At 26.7% G+C, this 15,366-nt stretch overlaps 2 protein-coding genes across 5 annotated transcripts in view; one reads left to right on the top strand and one right to left on the bottom strand.

The window, feature by feature from the left end:
• LOC145184789 (uncharacterized) overlaps positions 1 to 1,787 on the top strand; it is a 3,859-nt gene extending 2,072 nt beyond the window's left edge. Inside the window, exons 2-4 of one of the 2 annotated variants that reach the window (XM_080060561.2) lie at positions 40 to 269; positions 650 to 1,142; positions 1,372 to 1,787. In XM_080060561.2, the coding sequence (XP_079916687.2) occupies positions 132 to 269; positions 650 to 1,142; positions 1,372 to 1,673 (933 nt within the window). In that variant the 5' untranslated portion in view covers positions 40 to 131 and the 3' untranslated portion in view covers positions 1,674 to 1,787. The remainder of the gene's footprint in view (positions 1 to 39; positions 270 to 649; positions 1,143 to 1,371) is intronic. The other variant, XM_080060554.2, reaches the window with a different exon arrangement.
• A 2,576-nt stretch (positions 1,788 to 4,363) lies between these two features.
• Positions 4,364 to 14,570, bottom strand: LOC145186701 (PCNA-interacting partner-like). Of its 3 annotated transcripts, none has more exons than XM_090077536.1 (11): positions 14,322 to 14,567; positions 13,994 to 14,212; positions 13,890 to 13,911; positions 13,289 to 13,335; positions 11,982 to 12,146; positions 10,758 to 10,844; positions 10,360 to 10,427; positions 9,647 to 9,797; positions 9,249 to 9,406; positions 8,033 to 8,081; positions 4,364 to 4,818 (listed from the first exon to the last, which is right to left on the bottom strand). In XM_090077536.1, the coding sequence occupies exons 1-11, from the start codon at positions 14,457 to 14,459 to the stop codon at positions 4,510 to 4,512; spliced, it is 1,413 nt and encodes a 470-aa protein (XP_089933662.1). In that variant the 5' UTR covers positions 14,460 to 14,567; the 3' UTR covers positions 4,364 to 4,509. The 3 variants fall into 3 exon arrangements, with proteins under 3 accessions (XP_089933662.1, XP_089933664.1, XP_089933663.1); XM_090077538.1 differs by lacking the exon at positions 4,364 to 4,818 and adding an exon at positions 7,209 to 7,283 and having other exon boundaries at positions 14,322 to 14,570; XM_090077537.1 differs by lacking the exon at positions 4,364 to 4,818 and adding an exon at positions 7,219 to 7,523 and having other exon boundaries at positions 7,992 to 8,081; positions 14,322 to 14,570.
• Between the last annotated feature and the right edge of the window lie 796 nt (positions 14,571 to 15,366).

Raw genomic sequence — 15,366 nt, 5'->3', positions numbered from 1 at the left:
TAGTATAATTTATTATAATAATCTTATATCAACATTAAGGAATTTTGTTCATGGCAGACAATAAATAGTTTTGACTGTGCTGGCTGAGCATCACTTAAAAAGTTGCTTTTCAACAATTGTGTAAGAAAATCATGAAAGTTGAGGATCTAAACCAACATATAACAGAGATTCTTTCTGAAGAAGTTTCTTATGAAAACATGGCATCTTCATTTAATTTTGAAGATATTTTATCATGGGTTTCAGATGAACATTATGAGACAGATTTTAATGTATGTATATGGGTCATATTCATATTCATGATTTAATTTATATGAATCATATTTGTTTCCTAGAATCTTTAGAAAAAATGTCTTTCCAAATAAATTATCTTATTTTGCAGTATAGCAGCTAACTTTAATATACTGCTAATCATTTATGAAATACGACATACTACTTAACAAAAAATCTTAAATACTGCTTTTTTTTTAAAGGAATCAATTTTTTTTTCGTATATTTAAAATTTTACGTTTTTTTTTTTCAATCATTGTTTTATGAAAAAGTCTACCTTTGATGTAAGATATGTTTGAACAAAGTAGACTTTTTTTTTTTTTATTTAGTATATATATATATATATAATGTTATTTATGTATATTTTTTTTTAAATATTTAGAAATCTCCTCTAAACGAAATTGAAATGATAAATGAGTCTTCTAACTCAGCCAGTTCTTTATATACCCCTGAAAGAAGTTACTCAACATCTAGTTCTGTCGAAACAACATCAGATGATTTGCAACCATCATCACCTCTACACAGTTCGGTAGTTATTGAAAATATTGACATTGAAAAAATAAGACACCTAAAGAGCATGCAAAGGTTTTCTGCAATTAAAAGTCTCTCCGACATTCCAGACTTAAGTAACCTTGATACTCCAGCAATTTTGATACTATACCCTGAAAAGTATTCATCTGCTAATGGGGCAAAGGAAGTCATGAAATCGCCTTATGAATTGCTTCAAAGTGCAAGATCGATACCAGTTATAAGTGTTTCACAACCTAGCGAGTCTGATCATTCTCGAGAACGTGTTCATGTCTGTCCTTATGAAAATTGTAATAAAACGTACTTCAAAAACTCGCATTTAAAAACGCACATTCGCACTCACACTGGTAATTACATATTTTAATTATTCTCTTTAAAATAATCAACGATAAACTAGCAATTAATCTGAATTCGTGCGTAGGAAAGAATTTTTGTTGAATTCTGTTTTTTTGTAAATAAGTAATTGTTGATTTAATGTTGCGTCAGTCGAGGTAAACATTTGGAGATGATAGAGTTTCTCAATTTGAGTTTTAATTTTTTTTTTTTTTCCTTTCTGTCAAACATGTGTATTTTTAGGTGAGAAACCCTTTCGATGTACGTGGCAAAATTGCGATCGTTCATTTGCCAGGTCAGACGAACTAGCGCGTCACAAACGCTCGCATACTGGTGAGCGAAAGTTTAAATGCCCGCTTTGCTCTAGAATGTTCATGAGATCTGATCATTTAACAAAGCATGTTAAACGTCACATGACTACAAAAAAAATACCCGGTTGGCAGCGAGAGATCAATAAACTAAATGAAATGTCTTCAATTACATTTCAATATCCCATGTTAATTTCTGAACAAACCTTAGCTCGAAATAAAGGCAAAATTGATTAACACGTATTTCACTATGTTCTCCTTAGTATTACCTCTTTAATCAACTAATTAGCAAGTTTTTGTATATATATATATATTGATGTGAATTAAAAGCAAAAAAATTCTTAGTTTAAATTTTTTGTTACGTCTAGTTATTGATATCTATAGATGCTCGCTGTTACGTGCTAGCAATTTTTAAGTTAATAACTTTTCTTATTGATACTTGCAAGACTCAAGTAATCTAAATATTTAATGAAGTCTTTGTTCCATGTTATTTTATTTTTATCTGCGTGTTTAAATAATAAAAAGTGTAATTATATATCATAATCTGCGTCCGTTGTAATTACACAATGTACTTAAAGCTTATCAACCTCCGTAAATCATTCAAATTAAGGTCTACTAAAATTCGTTGACCTATCGGTATACTTTTAATTGGTTATAAATACAGGACTAGAAATCCTAATCAGATATCTGGTGTTCTTTTTAATTTTAAATGTTTTTTCTAACCGAGTTAAGATTTATAAGTTACGATTTTACAGGCATTTTAAGTATATTTTTCAAGCTAATGGGATTGGTTACTCTACCAATGTAACAAAACAACAACACTGGTATTAGGAATTTTTTTAACCTCTGGAACTGATCATTAAATAGTTTTAAATCGCAAAGAAGTCTCGTGACGTGCTTATTTATACGATGACGCACGAAACCCGCTATTATTAGCGTAAAGCTAAGATAGGTTTAAACTCGAACCTTGAGTTGTGTCGGATGGTCGTGATCTCGTGTGAGCGTTTTCATTTTCCGCTGTGAAGGTTTATCTTTCTGAGTTTTAACGGTAGGGTTCACGGAAGTTTAATTCAAGGGCATCCAGTAAAAAAATTAAGTTTGAATAAGATATTAAATTACACGTTGAAGTAAAATTTAGATTTCAATCTACCTGAGAAAGCACTTGAAGCGATACAATTTTAATTGGAATGAAGTCACAAAAAGTGCAAATATTTTAACCATATATTCAATTTTAAAAATATTATATTTTTGCTACATATTTATTAGTAAAAATTTAAATAGTTATCAAGTTAAAAATTACCAGTTTCATGCTTTAAGTCAAGTTAATGGTTGTCCGGTAGAATTAAATTAGTATTTTTAATCGTTAGATTTAATTAAAGAGCATTTAATGAGCATGTTCTATGGAATTATTTAAAGCTGGGGTCCATTCTTTTTGTCGGTATGCGTTAAGTACTTACACTTAAAACATTTAATTCTAAATGGCTTGGTATTATGTAGGATACGGAAATTGTTTTCTAAACGCCACACTTCGCACAATTTAAAGCTTTTAAAATAATGTTTTAATTATGGATAAAGAAAACGTTAAATTTGTTTTCATTAAAATAAATGAGTTATAGAAAACACTGCACCGTAAATTCGATTTGTTTTAAAAAATCAAACGGATACTCTTTTGTTTTAGTTTTCTATACTTTGGATTCTATATCTTCTAGCTGCATTATTTTCTCGAGTTCTGTAATAAAACAATATCCTTCTATATAAGCACGCAAAAAGTCTTTTTTTTACCATATTCCATCGCAAAGTACTTTCTTTTTTGTCTTCTCCGTAGGTGATCTATTCTTTTATATTTATCAAACGTTTCTTTTCAGTCAACTTTTCAATAAGTTTTACGTGTTTGATCTTCTCCCGAAAACATAAGAAAAAATGCAGCGTTGTGTTTTATCTGGTGAATGAATTTTATTATATGTTTACAACAGCAGATTTTAAAACCTGCATTTTTATGAAAGCAATATTTTTTCATTACTAAAGGGCAGGCTTCCCTAAATTAGATTTAAGCCTCGATAAGAGCAAATGGACAATATTCTCCTAATGGATTTTGGCTTTTACTCTTTGTATCTAAGATGTTCGTGATGAGAAACAAATGCGAATTGTGATCATAAAACGTGATCGTCAAAATTCTTTACGTCACGTGTCTGCTGCGAATTTTCATCACTTTTCAAAACATTACTTCGTTTCCAACAATATCCTCAAGTTTGTATAATTAGAATACAAGCATTTAATTTATATGATAATCTTTATTATTACCAATTATTAATTACATTGGTTGATTTTAAAAAAAATCAAAATATATTCTGAGCATAAAAACTAAAAAAATTAAAATTGTTTTTAGATGTCATAGCATCGTTTATTGAAAGATGAAAAACCAAGTAACTTACCAGTTCAGACCTGATTTCGCGCGTCAGCCTTTTAAGCTTTAATTCTGGTCTGCTCAGTTTTTCCTGAGTAGCAAACTGAATTTGGAATGTAAAAAATGTGCTTTTGACAACTAAATCATAGTTAAGTATATATAAGAGTAAACAGATATCTAACAAGATGTTCAAGTTCAAGTTCAAATTGAAAAAAAATCCTATCGAACATTGAAATTGGTTCCAAAGACCAATACAATCCTTTGATTTCGAAAAAGCAAATAATAAGTTACGTCAAAGTCATCATAGTTCTTATTTTCTCATTTTTAACGTTTTCTAGGTGAGTATGAATTATTTATTTAATATAAATAGGTTATAAAAATTACCATGCATAAATGTTATAAATAAATATCGTAAGTAAATTTTTTTTTTATTCAGCAAAGCAGAATTTTTGCACAGGTCTAAAATTTTGAAATTCCCTATGGTATCATTGTTAAAAACACGTGATTTTCAGTGAAATATAAATTTGCACTGAAATCAAATCTCTTTACATAAATTAAATTTGAAAAAATAAATTATACTAAAAAAAACAATAGCTAAAGAATAAATCAGCCAATCAAAATACAATACGTGACACTCCTACAGGATTAACTATAAATGATGGAAAACAACTATGCAAAGAAACTTGTTAATTTTTTTTGTCCAGGAAGAACGTTTAATTTCTTCAAAACGTGAGATTTTTCCCTAGAATTCTTGCGCTTTAAAGGTTTCGTTTGTCTTTTCTTTTTTTCATCATTTTCTTTTGTGTATGTTTTTGACGGTTGCTCAGTGACTTTTTTTAACGGACTTTTCGGGCAACGTATCATGCGAATGGAAGGTGTGGAAGACAATTTTGCAATATCATTATCTCCGGATTGTTTTCTTGAATAATCCATTTGTAACTCAACTAATGGTCTTGCACACGAATTTCCTTTAATTTGCTGTAAATAAATAAACTTAAAGAAAAATAAAGAGGAAACCAAAGGAAAATGAAGAAAACTACGTGGGCTTTCATGCTCATTTTTAACATCTATAACGATTATTATCAATAAGCAGTCTAAGCACGTCAAAATACAATGAAAAGTTTTTTTCAACGAATATTTTTTATCTTCACGAAAATTGATTGTTTAAATACCATTAAAATTGAGTGTTTATACTTTCAAACAGATAAATAAGTTTTAAAGGAAAAAACAGTAAATAAATAAACAAGTCCATAATTTTTTTTTCAAATTCAGTTTAAGAATAATCTCTAAAATATTTTTTGAAATAAATTTGTCGCCAAAATAAATTAACATAATACCACGTTATCCTATTAACATGATAAATACTATTAAAAAATCCTATGCTACACACATTAGAGAGCCTATATAGTTAGATAGCCGCCATAAGAAAGATTGTTTTTGATTGGTGATTAGAATCACATGGTTTTAAACACTTTTTTTGCAAGAACAACAAAACTTTCTAAGACTTCATCTAGATTTCCCTCGATTATTTATAAAAATATGTTGTGCTGCTGTTTTTTTATTAGGCTAAAAACAGGGCAGATATTTCTAATGAATGTTTCCCAAGAAATTCGAGAATAAAGGAAAAAGTAAGCAACAAAAGTAAAGCAACTTCCTTGGGCACCTAGAGACACAAGCCTTTTATGTGAAGTAAGGGTAAAGATAAACTAAATGCATGTCATGGCAACTCAAAAAATATATTTTGTAATACATTTGTAAATTATATATTTGTAATTTATTCTTACTCAAACATGATTATGACATAATCTACAGTAGTAATCTTTTTTGATTAAATCAATAAAATTAACTTGAAAGTAAATCTTGCCTAAAATAAGCCAATTGTTACCAATCAAGAACTCTTCGTGAAAAATTATTAAATGGTAAATTTGTCTGAATTTTATTGGTATGTTTCTTGAAGTCTTATTTAAAGATTGTTGTTACTGTATATGATGAACCAAAAAATGAAATAAATTGTATGCTATCCTTTTTCAGTTGGGGATATTTTAACCAGAGGAACAATTTTCCAAAAATCCAATAAAGCTACTGTTCTGTAGAACATGAGAAGATTTTGGTCTTGGAATCAAACATCACTAAGAGTGTTAACTACAAAAAGTATTCAGTAGAAAGCCAAGAAACAATTTAAGTGTATGGAAGTATTAAATTCTGCTTTCAAATTATTCTAATTTTTCTGTATGATTCAAGCGTACAATTATCATACAGGGAAAACTTGAATATTAAAGCTAGAGCTTGTTATGTTTTTTTTTTTTAATTAAGAAAAATAATTGAAGATTTTTGATGATATCTTTTTGAAATAGGATGCTTTTCTGAAAACTAAAAAATTTTGAGTAAAGTTGATGACTGTTTCGTTTTTTTCCTGAAGAAGGTTCAAAGTTTGAATTATATCTATTAAAAACATGCCCAGCAAGAAATTTTTTTGTTATTAATTAGAATTTCCTTTTTCTTTACAAAAATTAATAAAATGGTTTCAATAATTCAAATTTCTAATAATTTAATCCAGTAGAATGGCAAGTCTCTTTTCTTGGTTTGTTTTCAAGATTTAATTCTTCAATCAAATTTTTAAACTATCTAGGATCTATTTTAATTCCCTAATAGGCCTAACATGTTTCCCAGCCATAGATGGTCTGTCGAATTACTCACAAGCTTGTTAAAAAGTGTTTGTGCTTTAACCAGAATTGCATTGAAGCCTTTTTTTTACCAACATCATGGACCGTATCTTTTAGATCAGCTAAATCTAGCAACCATTCCTTTCTGATCACATCTAATTTCACATAACAAACAAAAAGACATATAAGGTTTACCTTAAATATCTGTTGATTCATCATATACTGAATGCTTTACAGATTTTCTTCTCTTAAATGATTTGAGATATTTGTTCAATTGTATGACAAGAGCTAGGGATTCATAAGACTAATTTTTTAAATTTGGAATATTTCTGGATCTAATATTTTAAGGACATCAGAAATATCAGCGTTGGAATTATTTGCAATACAAGAAAACTTGCTTCTGTTGTAGTACTTGCTTTTTTGTGAATGACATAAAAAATTTTTGTTAAAACCTATTTTTAGGCATTCAATTCTTTTTCTTTTACTGTGATTTATATTTAAAATGTATTCTTTGGAAAGTGTGTTGTTTTGTTTCACAATGGTATATAGAATTTTACAGGCCTGAAGTAAGAGTTTGTAAAACTAAACAAAAACTTATTTGCCAAATCTATTGAAATTTTTTTTAAATAAATTTTTTTTGTCTTTAAACAGATTAGTATTAAATTGATATTACTTACCAACTTAAAAAAATTTTAAACTGGTGGCTTGCAAACACTATGGCCATCCCTGATATAGTCATATTAATAATGGAATCTTTTATTCCAAAGAACAATTCTTCTACTAATGAAAGTGAAACATTTTACTGAAAACAAAGTATGATACAAGATAAATACAACAATTTACAGCAGTGTTTGATTGTTTTTTTGTTTTATTTTCATTATCATTTTCTTTCAGGAGTCCTCAATATTTCAAATATTGATTTTAAAGAATTTTTTTTACTAAATAAACTAATCATACTAAATTACAGAACACTTTGGCATAAAATGTAATAATTGTAATTTAAATTGTATTAAAAAGTCACTCTTGTGTAAAAAAAAACAACCAAAGTTATCCAATAAACTCACACTCAATTTTTTTTAATTTACATACAGGATTTAGTAAAAGAACATTATAATCAGACTTCTGCTCTTTCTGTTCCAATATTTTCCAATTCTAAGTTAACTGTAAACAACTTGTTAGGTAACTTAAAACTTGTTGAATTTGAATATGGTTCAAATTTTCTGTTCCAACTTCCAAATCAACCTGCTGCACTGTGTTTACTTTAAGAATAAGGCATCTTTATTCAGTATGACACATAACTATTTAATATATTTATTTTTTAATAACCTCTAACAATAGACTTGGTTTAATTTTAGAAGAAGCAACTTAAATGGTTTTGATGTGGGTGGAGGGGCTAACAATATTCAAAACTAAAAGCTTTGAATCCATTTTTCTTTTAAACATAATAAAAAATAATGAACATTAAAGTTTAATTCAAGATAGATAAACATTTATCATAAACTTTGATTGCATGTACATTATGTCATTACCTTCATTGTTTTTTCTTTTTTAGGAGTCTCTTCATTAACTTCAGGAGTTCTAAAAAAGCAAGGCAATTTTATTTAAATTCACTAGGCATTGATTGTTAACAAACTACATTTGTTTTCTTTATTCATAAAAAATCCTGAAGTTTTATTGAAGTGCAATAATAATCATGCCATAGTTATTATTTATTTGTAACATCTTTTACAAGATTTTTTAACGACTATGACTTTTTAAAATATTGATTCGAACAAAAAAAATTCACCTAAAATCACTCAATCCATCACTAGTTTTCACATATGTAAAAACTACCAAATTTAAAGGGCATATGAAAATTTGAAAAACTTGGAAGGTTGAGTAACAAACTCCTCATGGTTCTCAAGATATTTACACTTCAACTTTGCTAATTTATGCAGACACAGCATTTTTAAAAAGCATATCAAATGGATCAGCTCTTACATTAAATAGCAATATTAAATGAACTGAAATAAGCTATCAAACTAAAATTTGGTACCTAGACAATCTTTCACATGAGGAATTCAAATATCACTCTTAAAACATGTATAGAAAACATGAATATATATAAATTGATTACTAAAAACAAATTAAGCTTTATAATTTATACATTTCTTATGATAAAAATGGTGATGTCACTTCAAAGATTTTTTTGAGCCCTTTTACAATATTAGGATATTGTAAATTATATTAGAAAAATTAGGATATAAAACATTTTTAAAGCATAAAAATCTATTCTATTTTACACCTCTTCTAAATACATTATTTTATTTATGGCTTATTAAGTTGTATTGTTTACATAACAAGACAGAAAAATATAAATTTTTTTTCTGTTTACATTTTGGTATCAGAAGAGTAAATATCAATTTCCTGAACCTTTTAATCAGACCACTGGCTATAATTTATAACAGGAAACCATAAAATATCACACATTTAAACAAATGATGTGTAAATTTTTTTTACATAGCAAAATATGTAAAACAATGCTATTTTTCTGGAATATTTTAAAACATTTATCTTTATGATACTGAAATTAATTCTTTTTAAGAATTTTTGAAATATTTTCCAAGTTTTGCACTAAGCATTTATATCTACTTCTTTTTCCTTTGGTATACTTTTACATTTTAGACATGGGAGCCATGGTATATATGCACATATATATGAATAAAACAAAATGGTATATATGTGTATAAAATAAAAATAACTCACGTAAATTTAGTAGAAAAACTCGTCAACTTAACATAGATGGATGAATTAGGTATAGGTGTTGATAGCACTCCACAAAGTTGAGCAGATGTTGCACTAATTGTGCTATTTCCATGTTTGTAACTTATATAATCAAGAAAATCACGCAAACACAACATAACCTAAAAAAAAAATTCAACACTTTCATATATAGCATTATGAACAAAATGGAACTTATTAGTTATGAAAAATGGGTTACAAGAAACTTTGTTTGTAATATTTTTAAAATGTCTTTTTTCGTATTGTAAAGCCAAAACTCAAATAATTAAAAATTATTTCCAAACAAAGCTTTTGAATTTTACCTGACAACTACTGAAGCAAAACACTTTTTAGACTAATAAAAAAATCAAATTAAAACTTACATTTGCATGGAGAGGTTGATCACCAATAAATTCACTCAAATCCTGAGACATATTGATGAATGTTTGTGATACAAGTGATGTGGAAAATATTGGTACCTTTGCTTTCACAAATGCATTTTTCAATATCTTAAACATTTGCAAAATACCATTTCTAAGGATAAAAAGTTGAATTAAGGAAAAATTTTTGATCTTAAAAAAATTGATTTTAAATTATTAGAAAAATTTTCAATTAAAAACTTTAATTGAAGGAAAATCTGTCCTTTAGTTATATATTATCCATCAAAACTTTGATATTTTTAACATAATTGTAAAAACTTGAGATAGAGAATCTTATTTAAGAGCAAGACTCTTAATTTCTGAGCTTATATAAATGTATTATAAACATTACAAACTTTTATGAAAACATTTTTAGTATTCTAAATTCTTTATGGAAAAGCAGAATTATAATACTAACTATTAAATAAGTTGTTGCATCTATGATATAAACTTAGCTATATCTTAAAAATCTAAAAAAATAAAGTTTCCATGAAATATCAAAATATATAAAAAATTGTTGCATTTTGTAAATTAAGCTCTTGAATTCTTAAAACTTTTTTTTAGAAAATTCTCATCTTCAAATAATAGTGTATAAACTTGTGTATAAATTTCAGTATATATATGTGTATAAACTTGTGTATAAATTTCAGTACAATTGAACAATATTTTACACTCACTTAAACAAATTAGAATCATCAAGAACTGTTTGCAGTTTATCTACCAACTGAATGAAATCAACCAATCCCTGAAAAGCACAGTAGAACTTATTTTTTTTAGTAATGTAAAGAAATTTTTTAGTGCTGCTAACTTACAATTAAAAATATAAGTATATCCAATATGCTGGAGGAAACTAATTGTGATCGAAAATCTTAACAAGATGCCATTTGCAGCAATCTAACTATCCAAAATCAACCAAGTCAAAGCAACTTGGTTCAGAACAAAATTTATTAGACTATGAGAAAACTATGAAAGAAATAGATATAAAAAATGAAAATAAAGGCACACCCACACATTAAAAATGATTGTCTTGAAACAACAATAATAATCCCTAAAATCATAAATTCAAATTTTTAACCTCTTTATGTTTGAAGAGTACATGGCTCTTATTTGGATTATAACCTTTACCACCTAGCAAAACTTGACGTGAAAATGAGCAAACAACCTAATTTGAGAAGAGTAAAAAAAGGAAAAAACATCAATTTATTGTTTTAAACATGAAAACGTGTATAAACAGGAGCAAAGTTACCAAGTAGCAGAAGGGAGTTGAGGGTGAGTGCTAAGTTTGCAAAAAAAACTATCTTTCAATTTAGATTACTCTTAATTTATCTATGAATAATGCTGATGTATATACATATATTTAAAAAAATGTTACCGATTTGTTCCAATTAATGTAAAAACATGTGCAAGATTAAATTAACATTGATTTACTTTAAGGAGTAGTTCAAATTTGAAACTTTGAATTGTATGTTTTGTTTTGTTGTGTCATTTTGGTTGTTCGTGATTTTTTACCTTTAAAGTAGTACTACACATTTTATGTAGCACTAGAGACCATGACTAGTGACTACAGTAGTTGAATTTTGTTAAAAAATATTTACACTGCTAGTTACTTGTTTAAACAAGACTAGTTCTGGAACTTTCTGTAATAATTTTTTTAAGTGTTCAATCATTTTAAAAAAAAAAAACAAATTACCACTTTGCTGTTTGATTTAAAATATAATGTAATAGTAAAGCTTTTATGCAAATACTTTTTATTTGCAATTACATGCCATCAAGACTTCCAGTTCAAATTTACAGGAGAAATTTAAGATATTTATCAGCAACCATTTTTTAATTCAGTTGTAAGTATAAGAAGTGCCAAAATTTACTAAATTATTGACAAAATTTGAATACATTTCAGTCTATAAAACTCTATGAACTATGTAGTTGCACTTTTTTTTTTTTTTTAAATCTGATATTAAATAATTATAATTATTTTTTTTTATAACAAAATGGGAAGGTACCACAACTATTTTTAAAAAGTGCAAAGTTAGGGACCACCCAAATGCTGATGTTTGCTATATAAAAAGGGATATTTTTCATAGTGAAAACAATATATTTTTATGAAAATATCACAAAAACAATATAATTTATGTTGCATATTGACATAAGATGTCTTTTCAAAACTTGAATTTGAAAAAGTCTTAAAGAAATACATACTCAAGAAATACAAATCATTAAATTTTTTCAGCCTTAGAAGAAATTTAATGATTTTGCCCCTATATGCATTTTTTAAGTGTATTGCAAAAATGAATATCTATACCTGATACATAGGCATACTTTTCTTCATGGCAAGTTTTCGAATTTCTGTAAATGCTGCATGATCAATTCCACGAGATGGAAGATCAATAACACGTGCAAGAGCAATTTCATCACGCGTATTTACTAACAATTGAAAATAACCAACAATTACTCGACGAAACTGCACCTATAAGTAAATGAAAAAAACTAAATCATACATAAATTTCTATATTAAAAATTCTTACAATTTTTTAATTGGGTTTGAAGTTAAGAAACTGTTATTTGAAGAATAAAAAAGCAAACTGAATAATACTCATCTTTTGTCAATATGCAGCATAAATTATATTCGAGCAGAAACTACTTTAGAAGTATATTTTTTAAGATCTTCAAAAAGTTAAAACCTTTTTTTTTTAAAAAAAAATAGAACCTAACAAGATTCTTGTAGGACATAATACTAAGGTCTGCAAAAAAAAAAAAAAAAAAAAAAAAAAACATTTAAAAAAATTGTCTTTACTTTTCTAACTGTTCTTTAAACAATTTTTAATGCTGAATCAAAATATGCTATTAGTTTTTCATATCATGTTAGGATATTTTGCAATCAAAACAAAACAAAAACAACTAAAGGAAAACTCTAGCAATAATGGAAGCAAAAGTGTTACTTAAATGTTTTAATAAATTTAAAATTTTACTGAATAGTGAGTAAAAACAGTATTTCTTTATTTGTTCAAAAACATAATCAGTTGAATAAAAGAAACTACCTTAATTTGTAAAAAATAATTATGTATTAAGTTTTGTAGTATGAAAAATGCTTGAATTGTCTATTACTTTTTATCTATTGCCTGTGCAAAATTGAAGATCTAAGAATACTTTAAGGATCTTTGAAACTGATTACATATATTTTGATCTTCTTCATTACCACAATTTTATAATGCCTTGTTCATATTTTATAGAACAGGATATTTTGCCACAGCAAATTTGCTGCAAGAACTTGAGTAGAAAACACAAATTAAAGTCTGACCAAAAGTTTGAGACATGGACCTGAAAATTATTTAAAATGGGACACATTTAAATGGGATTGGAATTTCAAATTAAATAATATTCAATTATTTTTTTTTTTTAATGTTAATGGTGAATGGTAATAGCAACAAAAAATGTCTTTAGTGAGTTAGGTTAGTGGTAAATAGTAAAAGTGATATAATATTAATGGTGGAAAAATTTTAATATCAAATACACTGCGCTGAGAGTGTTTTTTAAAGCATTCAAACCATAATGTGTATACAAAAGAATATTCTAAAATAGACTAAGTTGAGTTTTTAGTGTATGACTTACGATATCGCTGTTAACAGGGGTTTGTGAACCTGGTGAAAAAGTCAATCCTGTAAGTAAAAAAAAAAATTAATTTTTAAAAGAAAATGAGAATTTTAAAACTAAATATTTGAAAAAATACACATGAATTCTATGAGCACTATTTGGTAAATTTAAAAAAATAGTTTTGAAGATGCTTTACCAGAAAACTATTGGTTTTTTTAATAAAAACTGGATTGACTAAATTGAGTTTGCTTATCATTATCTTCAATGGAATTCAATTGAGTAGGAAAATATTCTCTGGAGAGACAAATCAATGCTTATACTTTTGGGATTAGATGAAACAAAATAATGTTCTAGGTCCTGTCAGTAAGAGAAGCTATTTAGATTATTATTCCAATCAAAAGATTTGTGTGTTGGAGTAGTTATCATCACAAATCCAGGATTTTATTTTAAATGAAAATGTGAAGATTGCATCTTATTAGTTAATAAAATTAGTAACTATCCAAAAAAATTATAAATAAAAGCAGTGGCATCAACTTTTTGCCACTAACTATAGCTGATGATTTGCTATACCAGTCATATTCTATACATTTAAAAAATACATTTAAAAGAAATATATTACCTTTACTGTCAAGTGTATCTTTCTGAAAATAATGGCAAAGTATTAGTAAAAATTTAATATTACTTAAAATGCAACTTTAGATGAATGTAAAACAACTAACAAACCTGATTATTTAGGCTAAAGTTTTTAACATCAATTTTATCTATCATGTTACAATGTTTCAAAAATAAATTGTAGTTATTTAACAATTCTTTTCCATTAAAATTCGGAGAAAATGGTTCGTCATCAATTATTGACTGGATATTAAAGCTATCTTTCAGTTTTTTAATCTTATCATGATATGAGAACAGCTCTTTTTCAGAAATATCTGCATTCAATCCAAGCTAAAAATAGTGAAAAAAATTATTATTAACTGGACATAGACCTAACCCATGTAGAATTACAAGACAATTTAAAGATAAAAACAAGATAGCTCCTATAAGCATTACATACTTTTTTTTGTAAGAAAATGATTGATAGCTGTAAAGCAGCTAATTGATCAACATCTGAAAGAAAGGTACTTCTCTGTGTGAGAATAGAACTGTCATTTAATGAGCTTCGATACATCTTCAATAACTCATATGAAACCATACTACCCAGTGTTTTTTAACTAACAATTTCAAAGTACAATTTATTGATAAAGATATCTATCAAAATTTAACTATAATTTCAATGTATTTTTAGTATTATTATTTTTTTAAGTAGAATTTGACATTTATTTAACTAACATTTATTAAAATCTTATGTTAATGTTAATAGACATTTTATATTGCTTTTTTGTGGTACAAACAAGATTAGAAACTTAACCGCATTATTCACAATATATATATATATATATATATATATATATATATATATATATATATATATATATATATATATATATATAAACACACGGCGCTACTGCAGTTTCTCCCCCCCCCCCCCCTTTTTTTTTTTTTTTTTTGATTATGATAGAGAATTTTATGCTGATTCAGAAAAATATAAAAACATGGACCCGAAAATCAACGGAAAGTACTCTAATTCGAAGTCAAAGTTGAAAAAAATCCCACTAAAAACCCTAATATTCGCCATGTGAAATGAATTTTAAAAAAGAATTCAACAGTTTTGTTTCCTAAAAGAAGAACTTTTGAAACTAAGTTCATAGTTGTTTTATCACATGTAAAATTTAGAAAATGTCACCTTAAAACCGTTTTTTTAATAAAAAAAACCAGCGTACAATACATTAATAATTATTCATCAATTTGTCTACATTTCCACATTTTACGTTCAACTTTTATTTGAACTCTTCCATTAATTTCATTTCGTTTATTACACTTTCGTTACAATACTTTAAAATAATAGTGCAAAGGCTGATGGAAACCAGGTCTTTTTATTGCGCAATGTAACGGTAACTAATTTTCGTTAAAAATGAAAGCGTTTTGAAAAAAAATGGCGAATATTAGGGTTTTTAGTGGGATTTTTTTCAACTTTGACTTCGAATTAGAGTACTTTCCGT

The sequence above is a fragment of the Hydra viridissima genome, unplaced genomic scaffold (genome assembly GCF_058129835.1).
Source record: "Hydra viridissima isolate aposymbiotic clone 2 unplaced genomic scaffold, HvirCarnegie_v1 scaffold_2, whole genome shotgun sequence".
In the NCBI taxonomy this organism is placed as follows: Eukaryota; Metazoa; Cnidaria; class Hydrozoa; order Anthoathecata; family Hydridae; genus Hydra; species Hydra viridissima.
This window is presented reverse-complemented; position numbering and strand designations above follow the sequence as displayed.

Bases quoted from the DNA above. Each gene is read 5' to 3' on its own strand.
- LOC145186701 (XM_090077536.1), bottom strand. From the start codon at position 14,459: ATGGTTTCATATGAGTTATTGAAGATGTATCGAAGCTCATTAAATGAC. The intron at 9,798-10,359 runs GTGAGTGTAAAA...TTTTATCCTTAG, and splicing joins GATGATTCTAATTTGTTTAA to AAATGGTATTTTGCAAATGT. The intron at 8,082-9,248 runs GTGAGTTATTTT...TTGCTTTTTTAG, and splicing joins AGTTTTTCTACTAAATTTAC to AACTCCTGAAGTTAATGAAG.